This window comes from Ascaphus truei, chromosome 8 (genome assembly GCF_040206685.1).
Source record: "Ascaphus truei isolate aAscTru1 chromosome 8, aAscTru1.hap1, whole genome shotgun sequence".
In the NCBI taxonomy this organism is placed as follows: Eukaryota; Metazoa; Chordata; class Amphibia; order Anura; family Ascaphidae; genus Ascaphus; species Ascaphus truei.
The window spans coordinates 73103361-73122140 of NC_134490.1; the positions used below are offsets into that span (position 1 = coordinate 73103361).

Here is an 18780-nt window from a genome sequence, read left to right on the forward strand (position 1 = left end):
GGTCAGAGCAAGTCACAATCTTGGAGATGGAGAGAGACAGAGATGTCACAGCCATGTGTGTCTCACAGACTGAGATGTATATATACATATACTGCTCTGTAAACTGATATATACACTTCTATACACACACACACACACACACACACACATATACTCTGCTCATTGATATATACACTGCTCTAAATAGTAATATTATAACACACACACACATACACACACACACTGATACAGTGAGTTACCATAATAGGTGCCAAATATAACTTTTATGTCACTTCCTTCTCTTTAAGAAACGACCAAGATATAGAAGGGAGGGGGGGGGGGGGGGTGACAGAGGCCAGATCTCATCCTGTGACAGAAATAGCACAGACCACACTCACACCATCTCCTACACACACCCTGACCCGTGTTATAGAGACAAGCTCAGGCATTCCTGGTTTATATGTGTAGCCAGGACTGGTTTCTAGCTACCAGTCTGCCCTCACTGGCAGTAAGCCCTAGTAAGAGCAGGCTGCCAGTAGTAATCATGGATTTTTCCCACTCCCTGCCGTACCCTTGAGTGACAGGGGAGGAGGTGGAACTAGGCCTGAGTATATCCAATCATGGATCAGACCTGGTGCCCTCCTCCTGGCTGTACTTATTTAGTAGTGCCTCTCTCCACTTGAGAGTGGCAGGTCACACGGCAGAGTGCCTGGGCATTGGGCCTTCTCTGTTCCTCTTCCCCTTGGGGGAGAGTGAGTGTGTACCTTTCCCCTGCCTCTGCTAGAGAGGTAAGGAAGAGCCAGGACAGCTGCGGGGGGCCATGACCCATTGTGGTTGTCCAGGGACCATCCTACAGCTGGGTAGCCGACTCAAGAGACTGTATTGGGCAGGCCACTGCCGTGACTGTGAGTGCTGACCCAATAAAGCCGTTCCTGTTTCATATACCTCCTGCCTGGTGTGTGATCTTACTGGGGAAGGAGAGGGAGTATTTCTACTGTAGGAGATCGCCTCCATACATCTGGGGCCTGTGGCAGAGGGAGGCGCTGCACTGATAGAGAACCATGTGGGGTATGTACCCCAGAAACCTGTCCTGTGTACCCACAACCATCGGTTGACGACTCAGCCCTCCTACTTACCAACAGGTAACATGCACCACACACGCTGTTATGGAAGAATCTCCCATCGGGTGGGGGAAACACCGTTACATTTAGAGACGCTGCTGAGATACTGCTCAACAGGACAGGTTTTCAGCGACGCAAGGCTGGAAGTAATAAGGTACGCTTCCAGAGCAAGTGCTGAAGGAGGGAGGGAGGCTAGGTGTAGGGTCCAGGGGACTCCGGCATACCATAACCAGGGACCACTTTCCCCGCCATGGAACTATGGCCTAGACTGCCCTATCGGGTGAATGGTCTGGAGACAAGAAGCTATTGCTGTTCGGAGTCACCCTGCGACTGATGCGCTCAGGACATCTGGAGAGGATCTAGTTGCTGTGGGCCAGGATCACCTTAAGAAGATTGGGGGATCAGGACAGACGGGGTGGCGTAAGGTACTGCTAGGGAGTGTCTTAGGAGGGGTGTCTGATTTACTAGGTACCTGAGCCCCTCTGCTGGAAGAACGCCCAGAGTACTACTAGCCGTGGTCAGACTGTGGAACCACAAAGTGCTTGTGATGGACTGTGAACGAGTGCAGCGTTTTGGAAAGAGCTTTGCTAGCCTGGGGTATTACCTACTCTCGGTAGGCCGCTATACATGTGCTGTGGAAGCCTACAAGGAACTGATTCCTGCAGGAATCATGATCACCACATGGTCTGGGAAAAACCTGTGCTCAAAATGGCGGTTCCCCTGCCTGGGAACGCCCTACGGTCCCGCCAACACTGGGGAACGCGTGTATGTTTTGCAGGACAGTTACATGCTTTATTCTTGCACAGCTCTGCAAGGGTCTGGCGCGAATGCCAAGACCCCACCCAAGCGATGTGACTGGCTCAGCCAGGAGCCAGAGTCATGCCCTGTTCCCGAGTGCCCCTCCTCTAATCTCCCCCAGAGGGAGGGGGCATGGTAACAGCCAATGCCGATTGAGTACCAAAGACAAGGGAGGAGCTGGATGTGGCCGACCGCACCCTGAGTTCTTCGGAGCCTGGAAAGAGAGAGAGGAGCTATTCTGCTAGTACTTGTGCCCAGGCCTACAAAGAGACTTAACCATGTCCAGCGAGCTGGAGTTTCTGCACTACTGTCTGCCAGGAGGTCTCCTGGGGGTGAAGCTGGAAGGAAAGAAGTACCTGAGATGCCTCTGCCCCCAGTGAGATTTTCCAGGTGGCGACCTGGTATGGGGTGCCAAGAGTGCCCGATGCGGAGCCAGATTTCTCAAGCTCACGCTGCTGCGGCCTACGGCTTTCGCAGACAAAGATGCGACTGACCCCAATACCTGGGTGGTCGATGCTGCTGCTACATCATCTACCTCAACTATGGAGGTTCCTGTGGGCCCAAGAGGATGCTACCGGGGGTCCAAGTACCCCGCTGATTACAGAATGAGCTGAGATGGTTCCAGACCCGGTCCCCGCAGAGGAACCAGAGATGGTCAGTGATCTGGAACCAACACTAGAGCAAACGGGTAAGGTGACTGCCTGGGGTGATGAGGATCCGCTGTTGCCAGGGGTGCAGGAGCCGGAACGGGCCCTGCTTATTGCCACTGATGACTCCGAAATTATCCAGTACCTCTCCCCTGCGGAAGTGTCCCTACCTTCGTCTAGTACTAGTAGCTGTTTGTCGTCCGTGGTGTTCCGGCCGATGCTGGATGACCAGACCGAGGCAACAGACGAACCGACCCTTCTAAGCGGCTCCGACCGACGACGGAGTCCGACCCTGATGACAGCGACCGTGAGACCTGAGAGGCGTGTAGCCCTGGGTAGTTTTGGGGCTAGAATTCTGTCCTCCTCCTGTGCAATAATCCCTGGTAAGGGCAGGTTTGCCAGGAGTAAATATGGGTTTTCCCTACTCACTGCAGATCAGTGAAGCAGAGAAGGCAGTGCAGTCAGGCCTGTGTCCAATAAGGGATGGGCGGGGCAATGCTGGATCTGTCTTTATGAACTGCATTTCCTGTATTGAGTCAGTTGCTCCTATCTTGAGAGGAGCTCAGTCACCAAACCCAGTTGTGCAGGGCTCTGCCAATCTGTGGGCCCTCCCTTAGGGGAGAGGAGGGTAGACTGTTCCCACTACTCTGATAGGGGCAGTGGAAGAGCTAGGCCTGCTTCCAGGGCCCTGACTGGGAGTGTATGGCCAGGTCCATCCTGCAGGAGAACTCCTGTGTTCCTGTACTGCTGTGTACAGTATGCTGCTCCAGTGTATGCTGTTGGTGCAATAAAGTGTTCCTGATTTATAAAGAAGCGGTTGTGAGACTGGAATCTCTCATCCCTGAGTGGGACGTTCTATTCCAGGGATTCCACCGAATATCCTGGGGCCTGCAATAGATGGAGGCGCTGTCACCGTGAGTACGTACTGGGTATGTCCCCAGAAGCCTGTCCTGACCTTCCCCATAATACCATCAAGCGGGAGACTCAGGAGTCCTGTAAGCCAGCAGGTGCACAACACTATTATGCCTTGTAACATGGGTCAGTTTCCACAGAAAGGGGGCAATATGAGATTGGGCCCGGGCAAACACCGTTACAGGCGGAAAAGTATCCCAAGCATGGAGGTGCCTAGTGGCCTAACCAGGGATTCTACAGCGCCCATGGAATCTTCCGGTGTGGATGTACCTTCCGGTACCGAGGCCCACTAGGATATTGATGAGGACACGCCTGTCCAAAGACCGGATGTCAACGCACTTCCGGTGCGGAACCTGGATTTGTACCAGGAACCAACGAGACCTGTCGGTGATGACATCACTACAAGAGCGACCACTGGGGCGGACGAGGAATGGCTGATTCCCACTCCGTTGAGTACCGCTCCAACTCCTATAAAAGGGGCAGCATTCATGAACTCCTTTCGGGAACGTTTAGCTCGCGAAGAAAGCTGAGCCTCCTGTGTACCCTGAGGTCCCTACTCCTGCATTTCTGGCCCAGTACCGGGACTATTAATGGCTCATAGACCTATGCCCAAGATCTTGATAGAACCTCACGTAGTCAGCGTGGCGCTGGTGTCTAGTCAGGGTGGGCTCTATGTTAAGGACTCTGACCGAGACTTTAAGAACCTTAAGGCCCCATACCCATTGACTAGTGCCACCCCTTCTGTGAGTTCTACCATGAAGCACGTATCTACTGGCCATCGTCAAGCTGGTGTTCCACCAGGAGAAGTAGAACAAGCTTCTAGGGATTATTCTTCCAAAAAGAGGGCTCTGCGGGCCTCACAGACTCTGAAGCCTGCCCTTGACTGGAAAGATTGGGACTGTGGGGATAAGTGTCCTATTGATGATAAAGATGATGATATGACATGTATAATAGTGTTACTTCCGGGGATAGTCACTATGCTATGTCTGTAACCTCTGATACGTCAGGTTTTTCGCCCCACACCACACCTGGGGCGGGATCTGTTAAAGCGGCACCTGTTAAGTCATTGCCCTGGTGGCATCCTTGATTTCAGGGGTATTTGCCATATATGCACCGCACCCGATTTTTACTGGAAGCAGGTGATGTGGTGGATCATTGGTGGGAGGAAGTAGAGTTCAGCCCTGAAGAGACAGCTGAAGCTATGAGGTGCTGGGAGTATGAAATCAGGATAGTACAGCCCAAGGGGGTAATCCTTATGTACTGCGAACCCTCCATACAGGAGCCTTTATTCCGGGCCCTGCCAGGTCAGGCTGAAGGTCGCAGACTAACAAAAATAAGCAGAGCAGAAAGACACGTAGTTCAGCATTACAGGCAGCCCACGGATTCGAGTACCCATATGTACCAGAGCCTATCATGTGGGAAATCGATGAGAATCGTGAGACGTGGTTGATTCATGTGATCAGGGCCTACATTCATGCTCACGGCAGGAGTACCTTTCACCATGTAAAAGAAAGGGTAGCTTGCCTAGTATATGTGTGGAAGGTAGGGAGATCCATCTACATGGACAGGGTGGAATACGTGTCTGAGCGGCACCCTAAGAGGGTGTTTTCAGTAACAGTGCCTGACAGTACTGGGGCACTAGTCAGCAAACCAGACCCTGAGCATTATTAATGAATAATAGGTTCTCTATCTTGGGAGGGACCTGGGTTTACTGTACTATGGAATGCTGCTATAATTATGTTCTTCCACTGTAATTACAGCAAGCATGTATCATGTATCTGTTATGACTGACATACTGCATTAATTTCTCCTTTTCTGTAGGTTATGCATCTGAAGGATGGTAACCGCAAATTTCAGTCTCAGTGAGGACATGGGAGTTCCACCAGAGGGAGAGTGTAGCCAGGACTGGTTTCTGGCTACCAGTCTGCTCTCATTGGCAGTAAGCCCTGGTAAGAGCAGGCCTGCCAGTAGTAATCATGGGTTTTCCCCACTCCCTGCTGTATTGTATTATATTGTACAGTATGTCTTTATTTATATAGAGCCTTTAGTGTACATAGCGCTTCACAGTAGTAATACATGTGACAATTATATAAATAATACAAATAACAGGTAATGGGCATAAGTGCTTCAGACGTAAAAGTAACATTTCGAAAGAGGAGTCCCTGCTCCGTGGAGCTTACAGTCTAATTGGTAAATAGGAAGAACGTACAGAGACAGTAGGATGGAAGTCTGGTAAGTGCGTCTGCAGGGGGCCAAGCTTTATGTATCATGTGCCTAGTATTATCCACGGTGCTACTCATATGCTTCTTTAAGCAAGTGTGTCTTAAGGTGGGTCTTAAAGGTGGATAGAGAGGGTGCTAGCCGGGTATTGAAGGGGAGGGCATTCCAGAGGTGCGGGGCAGTCAGTGAGAAAGGTTTAAGGCAGGAGAGGGCTTTAGATACAAAGGGGGGAGAGAGAAGACATCCTTGAGTCGAGATGGCGCATAGCGAGAAATTCGGGCTGAGATGTAAGGAGGAGCAGAAGAGTGTAAAGCTTTAAAAGTGAGGAGGAGAATTGAGTGTGATGCGGGATTTGATAGGAAGCCAGGAGAGTGATTTGAGCAGGGGAGACGCTGAGACAGATTTAGGAAAGAGTAGAGTGATTCTGGCATCAGCATTTAGGATAGATTGTAGGGGAAACAGGTAAGAGGCAGGAAGGCCGGACAGCAGGAGGTTGCAGTAATCGAGACGGGAGAGAATGAGAGCCTGAGTCAGAGTTTTAGCAGTTGAGTAACAGAGGAAAGGGCATATCTTTGTAATATTGCGGAGGAAAAAGCGACAGGTTTTAGAAACTTTTTGAATGTGAGAGGAGAATGTGAGAGAGAAGTCGAGTGTGACCCCTAGGCAGCGTGCTTGGGCTACTGGGTGTATGACTGAACTTCCAACAGTAATGTGGAAGGAGGTAGTAGGGTCAGGTTTGGGAGGAAGTATGAGGAGCTCTGTTTTAGCCATGTTAAGTTTAAGTTGGCGTAGGGCCATCCAGGATGATATCGCAGAGAGACATTCAGAAACTTTGGTCTGTACAGCAGGTGTAAGGTCAGGGGTTGAAAAGTAAATTTGACGTCAGCATAGAGGTGATATTTGAACCCAAGAGATGTGATTAGGTCACCCAGAGAAAGTGTGTACAGAGAAAAAAGAAGAGGTCCCAGGACAGAACCCTGGGGTACCCCCACAGAGAGATCAATAGAGGAGGAGGTGTTAGCAGAAGAGACACTGAAAGTATGATGGGAGAGGTAAGAGGAGATCCAGGATAGAGCTTTGTTACGAATACCAAGAGTATGGAGACTGTGAAGGAGAAGAGAGTGGTCCACGGTGTCAAATGCTGCAGAGAGGTCGAGTAATATGAGCAGACTGTAATGACCTCTGTCGTTGGCAGCATGGAGGTCATTAGTTATTTTAGTGAGGGCTGTTTCAGTCAAGTGAGCAGTGCGGAAGCCAGATTGTAGAGGGTCTAGGAGAGAATAGGTGTTGAGAAAGTGGAGCAAGTGAGAGAATACAAGACGTTCAAGGAGTCAGAGGCAAAAGGCAGGAGGGAGACAGGTCTATAGTTAGAAAGACAGATAGGGTCAAGCTTGCTGTTTTTGAGTAATGGTATAACTCGTGCATGTTTGAAGGAGGAGGGAAAGGTAACAGAGTAGAGGGAGGAGTTAAAAATGTGTGTGAGTGTAGGGGTTATAGTAGGAACAAGAGGTTTTAGGAGATGGGAGGGAATGGGGTCAAGAGGGCAAGTGGTAGAGGGGGAAGAGGAGATCAGCAGTAACACATCCTCCTCTGAGACAGCGGGAAAAGAGTCAAGGAAGGCAGGAGGAGAGTTGGGAAGCGGTGTAGGATGGGTGGAGGAAACAGAGGGGATGTTCTGACATATGGATTCCACCTTTTCCTTAAAATAGTCAGCAAAGTCCTGAGGTGAAATGGAGGAAGAAGAGGCAGCTGGGGGTGGTTTGAGTAGAGAGTCAAAAACAGAGAAGAGTCGGTGTGGGATAGATTTGTGCATGTTGATTAGTGAAGAAAAATAGGCTTGTTTAGCCTGGGAAAGGGCAGAGTTGAAACAGGATAGCATAAATTTGTAGTGAAGGAAGTCTGCGAGAGTGTGAGACTTCCTCCAGAGGCGTTCAGAAGAACTAGTGGAGGAACGCAGCATGCGCGTCTGGGAATTTAGCCAGGGTCTGGTTTAGAAGGGCGAGAATAGCAGAGAGAAAGCGGGGCATGTAGATCGAGAGAGGAGGACAAGGCAGAATTGTAGTTCTTGACCAGGTTGTCAGGGTCTGGAGCAGAGCTGAGAGAGGAGAGAGAGGAGCGTAAAGTGGACTCAAAGGCTGGTAGGTTAATAGAGCGCAGGTCTCTGCAGAAGCGAGGGGTAGATGGAGAAGGGGAGAAGCGAGAGAGAGAAAATGAGATGAGAGGAGGAGCCCCACGCCTCCACCCCTGCCATCAGGGCGCAGAGTGTGGGAGAAAGAAAGGCCACCATAAGAGAGGGCAGCTTCCAGGGCGAGTGTCAGAGTCAGAGTGAGTGAGCTAGGTCTCAGTTATAGGAAATAGGAGCAGAGAGTGAGAGAGAAGTCATGGACAGAGAGGAACTTGTTAGAGAGGAAGAGAGCATTCCAAAGGGCACAGGAGAAAGGGAGAGAGGAGGGAGGGCGAGAGGGGATGGGTAGATGGGTATGAGGTTGGAGGGGTTGACACCAGAAGGAGTAGAAGTTGCATTTGGCAGGCGAGGACGAGAGCATGTAGAAATAAGGCAGGGACCAGGATTGGGGGAGATATCCCCTGAAGCAAGGAGGAGAAGCATGGATAGAGTATGATTTGTAGGGGTGTGTTTTAGTGCATGGTGTATAGCTGTATGGTGACAGAGGGTGCAGTTAAGAAAGGAGTTCATGTGAACTGAGAAGTGGCGAAGGAAGGAGAGATGGGGATATATGAATAGAGTTGGAGACGAGGCTGTTAGAAAGAAGTGCGTAATTTGAAAACAAGTGAGGTCATAGCAAATATAAATAGTAAAGGCGGCATCACAGCAGTAGTAAAGTGCTGAGATGTGCAGTCTGGGATAGATAATATCCTCCTTTCCAACGTAGATCAAATTCAGGAATCAGGACCAGTAGGTCCTGAATAACAGTACCCCTGAGCGACAGGGGGAGGAGGTGGAATTAGGCCCTCCTCCTGGCTGTACTTAAGGGAGATTGCCACCCAAATTCAGTAGTGCCTCTCCCAAATTGGGAGAGGCAGGTCGCACAGCAGAGTGCCTGGGCATTGGGCCTTCTCTGTTCCTCTTCCCCTTGGGGGAGAGTGAGTGTGGACCTTTCCTCTGCCTCTGCTAGAGAGGTAAGGAAGAGCCAGGACAGCTGCGGGGGGCCATGACCCATTGTGGTTGTCCAGGGACCATCCTACAGCTGGGTAGCCGACTCAAGAGACTGTATTGGGCCGGCCACTGCTGTGACTGTGAGTGCTGACCCAATAAAGCCGTTCCTATTTCATATACCTCCTGCCTGGTGTGTGATCTTACTGGGGAAGGAGAGGGAGTATTTCTACTGTAGGAGATCGCCTCCATACATCTGGAGCCTGCGGCAGAGGGAGGCACTGCACTGCTACAGAACCACGTGGGGTATGTACCCCAGAAACCTGTCCTGTGTACCCACAACCATCGGTGGATGACTCAGCCCTCCTGTTACCAACAGGTAGCATGCACCACACACGCTGTAATGGCAGAATCTCCCATTGGGTGGGGGAAACACTGTTACATATATAATATAGGGCAATCTGACTGCAGATTATAGGGACAGGCTCAGACCGTCCTAGTTTATATCTAATGTAGGGTGATCCCCCGACTGCAGATTATAGGGTTAAAACCAGAGACAGAACATGAAACACAGTTTGTTTGTGAATGGTGCTCTAAAAGTGCTAAGACTGTGTATAATGGAAGGGAGCATAAACTGGGTATAATAATATAAACAGTACTAAACCTTAGGTGGGCATAGGATACCCTGAAGGTTGGGGTGGTTGTCCAAAGACACCCCCCCTTCCTCATTGGGTTAGCCCCCGGTAATGTACTCACGTATTGTCCTTCCCAGGGTCTCCCTTCCAAAGCGTGCAGCTGTATGGTAAAACGTTCCAAAGGCCAGGGTGTGCAGCGCACAGCAAAGATGAAAGAGCAGGTCTTGCAATAAAAATCCTTTAATATTCAAACATCTGGTTGTGTGACAGCAGCAAACTTCAACGCGTTTCGTTCAAAGAACTTTTTCAAGAAGTTCTTTGAAAAGTTCTTTGAACGAAACGCGTTGAAGTTTGCTGCTGTCCCACAACCAGATGTTTGAATATTAAAGGATTTTTATTGCAAGACCTGCTCTTTCATCTTTGCTGTGCGCTGCACACCCTGGCCTTTAGAACATGAAACACAGGCAGAGCTCAGTGCTACATCCATTGACACAAATACATGGTACAGTGCCTAGATATATTTTGAATAAAATGGTCTTTTAGTTTAACTCTTTGGCCAAAGTGTCGTAAGCCCTTGAGCCTCGCCAAGGCAGACCATGTCTCAAGGGTCCTAACACTAATATAAATTCTTAATAACCGGTACATTACCAGGAAGAATGATTTATAATAAATCTGTCAATATTAGTTGCATAATTCTAAGTATGTTTTGCAGATTATGGGGACAGGCTCAGGCATTTAGACACCAGACTATTATATTGCTTTATAAAACGCTGTTATATTATCGCTCAGCGTGTTATTATATCCCTGTGTGTTATTATATCACTCTGCGTGTTATTATATCCCTGTGTTATTATATCCGTGTGTTATTATATCACCGAGTGTGTTATTATATCCTTGCGTGTTATTATATCCTGGTGTGTTATTATATCTCTCTGCATGTTATTATATCCCTGCATGTTATTATATCGCTCTGCGTGTTATTATATCACTCTGCATGTTATTATATCACTCTGCCTGTTATTATATCACTCTGTGTGTTATTATATCACTCTGCATGTTAATATATCACTCTGCGTGTTATTATCTCACTCTGCGTGTTATTATCTCGCTCTGCATGTTATTATATCGCTCTGCGTGTTATTATATAACTCTGCGTGTTATTATATCACTCTGCGTGTAATTATATCGCTCTGCTTGTTATTATATCCCTGCATGTTATTATATCGCTCTGCATGTTATTATATAACTCTGCGTGTTATTATATCACTCTGCGTGTTATTATATCGCTCTGCGTGTTATTATCTCACTCTGCATGTTATTATATCGCTCTGCATGTTATTATATCACTCTGCATGTTATTATATCCCTGTGTGTTATTATATCCCTGTGTGTTATTATATCGCTCTGCATGTTATTATATCGCTCTGCATGTTATTATATCGCTCTACATGTTATTATATCACTCTGTGTGTTATTATATCACTCTGCGTGTTATTATATCGCTCTGCGTGTTATTATATCCCTGCATGTTATTATATCACTCAGCGTGTTATTCTATCACACTGCGTGTTATTATATCACTCAGCGTGTTATTATATCCCTGTGTGTTATTATATCACTCAGCGTGTTATTATATCACTCTGCATGTTATTATATCGCTCTGCATGTTATTATTTCGCTCTGCATGTTATTATATCGCTCTGCATGTTATTATATCACTCTGCATGTTATTATATCGCTCTGCATGTTATTATTTCGCTCTGCGTGTTATTATATCGCTCTGCGTGTTATTATATCGCTCTGCATGTTATTATATCGCTCTGCATGTTATTATATACCTCTGCATGTTATTATATACCTCTGCATGTTATTATATCACTCTGCATGTTATTATATCGCTCTGCATGTTATTATATCACTCTGCATATTATTATATCACTCTGCATGTTATTATATCGCTCTGCGTGTTATTATATCGCTCTGCATGTTATTATATCACTCTGCCTGTTATTATATCACACTGCGTGTTATTATATCACACTGCATGTTATTATATCTCTCTGCATGTTATTATATCACTCTGCATATTATTATATCACTCTGCATGTTATTATATCACTCTGCATATTATTATATCACACTGCATGTTATTATATGACCCTGAATGTCATCATATGGCTGGCTTGGTAGGGTGACCATATGTCCGGGGGGGGGGGGGGGAAACAGCCCGCACCAACCACGCATGCGCGAACGGCAAGAGGTGATAGCACATGCACGGGATCGGCTCTCGCCAGCCGACACAATCCCCGAAACTGGAACAATCCCGGAGAAACCGGGACGTCTGGTCACTCTACCGCTTGGGTTTCTTACCGCTCGCTGGTGGGGTCGGAGCAGTTCAGGGGGTATTTGAGCTGGATGAGGGTCCCGTCCGTGTCCTGCATACTCTCTTGCTGTTCCTTGTAAAATTCCACCAGCTCAGACAGCGTTGCAAACTGCTCCCCCCCATACAGGTCGTAATAATCCCCCGTGTTCTGGATTCGGATGTGTGTCACTGCATCGTTGTCCAGCCTGCAGGGGACACAGACAGAGGAGAGGGCTGGTGCTTGAAGTTTCGTTATGCCCCTGCACTGCCCCCCTTACCTTCCAGACACTGGTTAATTAGAGTGTCAGCACTCTGGACAGCATCATGTCTGTAGACCTGTTGACACCAGATCCAGCGCTATATACAGTAGGGGGGCAGGATTTCTCTGCTTCTTCATGCACAAACTCAAACGTTCATGTCTCCTTGTTCTGTTTATTACTTAATCACGTTTCTCATACGAGATAACTGCACGCCCGCGTGGGACAGAGCTGTCAACAACGGTGCACAGATAACAACCCCGGGCAAAACAGGGCGAGATTTATCAGGGCGGGGAATCGCATGGAAATCAGTGTTTGTATTTTTTTAATTTGATAAATCTGGCTCCTGTTTTATTTACACCCGGGAGGCACTAATCCTGCCCCTTGCTGTGCATCTGCCATGTATCACTGTGCATCTGCTATACATTGCTGTGTATCACTGTGCATCTGCTATACATTGCTGTGCATCACTGTGCATCTGCTATACATTGCTGTGTATCACTGTGCATCTGCTATACATTGCAGTGTATCACTGTGCATCTGCTATACATTGCTGTGTATCACTGTGCATCTGCTATACATTGCTGTGCATCACTGTGCATCTGCTATACATTGCTGTGTATCGCTGTGCATCTGCTATACATTGCTGTGTATCGCTGTGCATCTGCTATACATTGCTGTGTATCGCTGTGCATCTGCTATACATTGCTGTGTATCGCTGTGCATCTGCTATACATTGCTGTGTATCACTGTGCATCTGCCATGTATCGCTGTGCAGGGAGCAGAGGTGAGAAGGAGAGAAAGGAGAGGTGTGGGAGAGAGAATGGAGACGTGGGGGAGAGAAAGGAGACGTGGGGAGAGAAAGCAGACGTGGGGAGGGGGGGAGAGAAAGGAGACGTGGGGAGGGGGGGGAGAGAAAGGAGACGTGGGGAGGGGGGGAGAGAATGGAGACGTGGGGAGGGGGGGGAGAGAAAGGAGACGTGGGGAGGGGGGGGAGAGAAAGGTGACGTGGGGAGGGGGGGAGAGAATGGAGACATGGGGAGGGGAGAGAAAGGAGACGTGGGGAGGGGGGGGGGAGAGAAAGGAGACGTGGGGAGGGGGGGGAGAGAAAGGAGACATGGGGAGGGGGAGCGAGTGAGAGGAGGCCGAATGAGGAAGTGAGAGAAGGGAGAGACTAAGAAGGCAGAGAAAATTAGCTGGTTAGATAGAAGGGAAAGTGCCATGAGAAAGAGAAATAGAGAAGGGTGAGGGAGGAAGAGAAAAGGCAGACAGAGAGAGGGGGGGGGGGTGTGGTGAGAGTGGAGGGGAGAGAAAGGGGGGGAGAGGCGGAAGGGAGGAGTAGGGGGAGGAAGAGGGAGATGGAGATAGAGAAGCAGGAGATAGCTCTGATTCGAATGAATGGGAGTAAAGGTGAGATAAAGCTCAGCGCCCTTTTGTGGATCTGGACCCAAGTGAGAAAGAGATGCAGGAAAAATGTAGAGATAAAGAAGTAAAGGAAAAGAGAGAGAAATGGGAGGGAGAGAGGGAGAGAAGAAGGGATGAGTGCGGAATGTCCACGTGCTGCATCCTCTCTGACACGAATGATGTATTAAAGAACAACACAAAAATCGACGTTTCAATCCCACGGAGGGATCTTCTTCAGGGTTCCCTGAGGAAGGTCCTGTGTTTAGGACTGAAACGTTGGACTAAGATGTACCACTTTTCACCAATATAACTGTGTTAACTACTACTTCTGTGTGCTGTCTCTTACGTACCAGACTTCGGAACGGTATTGTATACTTTTACCTATTTTATTTGTATGGGACATGCACCTACAAATAACAGTTTCTATAAAGGAGTGCCAACTGCTATTCTTGAGTGTGTGTGTGTGTTAGCCAAGCTTAATAATCAAAAATGAATAGACGATACCATTCTGTGGCTAACGAAATGCTTTTATTTGTGCGAGCTTTCGAGATACACTGATCTCTTCTTCCAGCGATGTTACAATGAATAAAGCAAGAGAGTTTTTTTACTTAACAACAGTGCATCTTGGAATGTATCTGACTGAAGCCTAGCCCTGATTTAAGGTGTTAAATGGTCCCTGAATGTTAGTGATGTAAGAGTGTGTGTGTGTGTATGTGTGTATGTGTGTAAATATACATTTATAAAGTGCATATATATATATATATATATATATATATATGCCATACTTTATATAAATTATGGTGGGTGAAAAAGGCGACAGAAAACCTCCACTGTATAGCATATAGCAAATAAAAAGATCACTTTTGAGCACATTCACATGTCTTAGACAGGTCTGCACCCCGCCTTTCACCATTATCTCCTAGCACACAGCTTTGTGAACAGCGAGCATTAGCTTATATGGGTTCCATGTAAAAATGAATTTCAGGCAAAAGGTGACACATGTGCTTATTTGCATGTCATTTCCCAGAATCCCTTGCTGCAGTGGGAGCACTGTATGCTAGGTGATAATGGTGAAAGGCGGGGTGTAGACCTGTCTAAGACATGTGAATGTGCTCACAAGTGATCTTTGTATTTGATACATATACATGTGTCTGTGTCTGTGTCTGTGTCTGTGTCTGTGTCTGTGTCTGTGTGTGTGTGTGTGTGTGTGTGTGTGTGTGTGTGTGTGTGTGTGTGTGTGTGTGTGTGTGTGTGTGTGTGTGTGTGTGTGTGTGTGTAAGTTAGGGAGCATCCACAGGAATTGCTTAGAAATATCTCCATACAGCATGAACTACAGTCAGTGGAACCTATTCTTATGTGCAAAATGTTGGCGGTTCTGTCCTCCTGTATAGATACTCAGCATCAGTATATAGCGCAGCACGTTTATTATCAGTGTATAGAGATAGTTGGTATCATTATATAGTGCGTTCATTATCAGCGTATAGCGATACTCAGCATAATTATACAGCGCAGCATCTTCACAGTGCAGGATTTGGGGGACACTCACTTGACAGAAAGTGAGAAGTCTCCGGGTTTTCTCCGGCTCGGTCGGACAAGGAAACTTCCATAAACCCCCCGGGATTTCAATCGAGCCTCAGCTTCCAACCCAGAGATATCCCTGTGAAACCACCTGTGGGGGAGAGGAAGAGGGTGAGGGGGTGAGAGGTACAGAGAGTGAAAGGGGGAGGGAGGGAGTGGAGGAAAAGAGGAGTGAGAGATAGAGAGGGGAGGTGAGAGGAAGAGGGTGATTGGGTTAGAGGGTGAAGGTGGGGATGAGAAGAAGAGAGGGAGAGATTCCTTCAGTTGATTTTCAACGCTAAAAGATATGATAAATGTCCTAGACCAGAACTCTTCAGCTGGAGACCAGTGAAGGGCCATGAAAGGTTTGCTCCTGCTACACACTCTACTCCTGTCCACACTGAAATTGCCTTGTAAGCTAAGGTAATGTGTGTGTGTGGAGAGAGAGAGACACACGAGAGACACGAGAGAGACACGAGAGACACGAGAGAGACAGAGAGAACGTTTCCATCCAGCAGGGCAGCAGAACAGCAAAGAGAGACAGCAGCACTCAGAGGTAAGTCAGCAAAGTAATGTATTGAGACAGACACAAAAATCCGACGTTTCAATCCCACACCCCCAGGAAGAAGATCCCTCTGGGGATCGAAACGTCGGATTTTTGTGTCTGTCTCAATACATTATTTTGCTGACTTACCTCTGAGTGCTGCTGTCTCTCTGTGCTGTTCTGCTGCCCTGCTGGATGGAAACGTACTCTTTACATTATTTATGGGACTAGCACCGGGCCTTTCTGGATATCTACATTGGTGTGCTTGCTGTTTTTTACATATATATATATATATAGTAACGATAACGATACCGTGTAAATGTCCACGAAATCAGGAGACAGCACAGTCTTGAGCAGTTGCCATTTTTTTATTGATTTGGGGCTAATTGCATTATGGTTTAATTGTTTGATTGATTGTATGTCACATGAGTGTTTAGGGGTATATAAGGCTGCATGCAACGTCATTCCCTCACTGCACTGCCCTGAGGAAGGTCCCGTTTTTGGGGATCGAAACGTTGGCTGTTTTGTACCATGCTTTGAATATACAGTTTACCTGCTCAAGACTGTGTGCTGTCTCCTGATTTTGTGGACATTTACACGGTATCGTTATCCTATAATTCTTTATGGGACTTGCACCTACCTACATGTTTCTGCTAATGGAGTGCTGACTGACTATCCATTATATAGATGTAGCCGGGTCCCCCTCTGCATGTCGCCCCCCTCACCTTGCTGGCGATCGCGGGTGCCGCCGAGCCCAATGGCGGTCCTGTCGGCCGGCCGCAAGAGTGGGGGCGGTAGGATCCTGCTTCGGGGGGGTTGCTAGGGCCGCGATCGCGTTGCAAGGACTCCCGGCGCTCCCAAAGCAGGGCCGCAGGGCGTCGCCATCTTCTATGTGGTTGCGCATGCGCAATGGGCTCCCTCACCACTGTGGCCAATACGGAGGTTGGCTCATGCGCAGGACAAGCGCGCGAACGGGAGCCAATGAGAGGAGGACTCCAGTTAGGGACTACAAGTCCCATGAGCCTTAGGGGACCCCACGTGACGCCAGGGAGCCAATAGGGTCGCAGCATCTCCCTGCAGAGGAGATTAGATATATTTTGCGGGCTCTGAGCACGTTAGTCAGTCGGCGTCAGGAGCAGCTAGGGGAAGGAGGTAGGGTGTAGGAGTCAGTGACGCCCTGCACTAGGCCAGCAGCCCCCTAGGCGAGTAGCTTGAGTGTGTCAGGGACAGGCCCCAGGTTAGGGACCCTTGCCCCTTATTATCCAGAGTCAGTTAGGGACACAGTGGACGCTGCGCGTCCATACAGAGGTCTGGGCTCAGACCTTCGCTGTCGCTGCAGCAGCCATCCGGGTGGGATCGCCCCGGATGGTAGTTCCTGTGGTCAGCTGTCATCGGATCCTTTGTGAAGCTCCTTGGCAGGCCCGGGCACTGGAGTGCTCGGCAGGTAATCAACAAGTGCACCAACTATACCATCTATTCACACAGGACATAGTGGCTGCACAGTCACACATATATTTATCTCACTTGAGGGTGGAGGACATATTGTGTGGGGTTACTGGACATGGGGTGGGATCACCCGGTGTAGGTGGGAGCGTCCTGCGAGACGCAGTAGTTAGTGTCTCCACTAGCTAAAGGGACACTTGTTGATATCTATATGAATAAGTGCGTTTGCTACAGTAAAGTCATTGGTTGTTTTACATGCTGTGTGTGTGATATATATATATTGTCCTGCGAGGACCACTCCCCCTCTGGTGGGAGCAATCGCACGTGGAGGCGGTGCACCGAGTACGAGGTTACTCCTATTATTATACATACCCCAGGCTCCCCGTGGCGGAGGCTTAGGCCCCCTGTGAGCCTAACAGGTAACGTACCACACTTGGTAACATTAGGTTGCCCGCCCACACACACTATATGCTATTGGGTGGGGGAATACCCGTTATATTTGGAGGCGCTGCTGAGATTCTACCTGGGGTGCCCTATTCCATATCAAATTGTCCGACTTAAACGCCATCATGTCTGTGCCATCAAAGCAAGAAGTCCATGACTGGGTCTTAGCGCGCCGCATGTCCCCAAGACGCGTAGTTGCAGTGGCGGGAGTATCAAACGACACGAACTTATTCGCAGTGCGCAAGCAAGTAAGAAATTGTCCGGGACTGACCACCGCCCGATTGGTAGACTATAAACTTGATGCTGACGGCCGGGGGGCCACCTACCTCCTGGCCACCGAACGCGATATATGTTCAGAGACTGTTCCCCATGTATTAAATTTACCCGAGCCCTCCGCAGAGGACTGTCTCATGATATATCCTGACACCCAGGCCCCCGAAGGGCCGTACCTCAGAGAGATCATCTTCCACGTACAAGGGTCGTCCTGAACGCCGCGAAGTAGTTTGCTATATCTGCGGGAAGAAGGGCCACTTCTCCAGCGATTGCCCAGAGAGGGAGGATCCTCCGGAGGAAAAGCCTCCCGATAGAGGAAATTCAGCCCGGTCAATGGTCTGCCGCGTACAAATGGCAGAGTCTGACCCAAAAACCCCTACTGGAACCGAAGATGCTACTTCTGACTCCGGTCCCAGTGATGACGCCTTACCAAGGGAAGCTTACAGTCAAGTAGGTCCCTCGGCCATCGTGCCTGTTGTACTGGAAGGGATCTATGCATCTGCCCTACTGGACACTGGATCCCAAGTGACCATTATATACCGCAAGTTCTATGACCAGCATATGAACATATGAAGGTTAGGGGGTTAAGTAATGAAGACTACCCCATCGATGGGATTGTAAGGGTTCAACTGGAAATACTCCAACTGAACACCGGCAAGAAGCACCCCATGCACGTAGCAGCCATGGTATGCCCGGAGCCTCAAGACCAGTGCAAGTATCCGATCATCTTGGGAACCAATACTGATATAGTACAAGCTGTAATCAGAGCATACCTGAAAGAGACCAACGAGTTGCCGCTGGCCAATTCGCTCCTAGATCCCGTCCTACGAGAGGAGTGCAACCGGGTATATGCCTTGGAACGTCACAGGGACCTCTACAATTGTCAACGCGGACTGACGACCATATTACCAGTGGGAGTGCAACGACTGGCCATCTGGTGCTGTTATCCCGAGCGAGATGAGAACGATCAGCTTTTCTCTCTGGAGAGTACCCCTGAGGAAGAAGTTCAGAGAGGGTATAGGGTACTACCCGAGGTGCGGGAGTGGATGACTAAAATCCCTCTACGAACCTA

General features: G+C 48.7%; 1 protein-coding gene across 2 annotated transcripts in view; it reads right to left on the reverse strand.

The window, feature by feature from the left end:
- The window catches only part of PTPN6 (protein tyrosine phosphatase non-receptor type 6), an 80820-nt gene that overhangs the window by 45484 nt on the left and 16556 nt on the right, over positions 1-18780 (reverse strand). For both annotated transcript variants that reach the window (XM_075612646.1, XM_075612647.1), the window contains exons 2-3: positions 14994-15116; positions 11795-11992 (exon numbers count right to left, since the gene is read on the reverse strand). In XM_075612646.1, coding sequence (XP_075468761.1) covers positions 11795-11992; positions 14994-15116 — 321 coding nt within the window. The remainder of the gene's footprint in view (positions 1-11794; positions 11993-14993; positions 15117-18780) is intronic.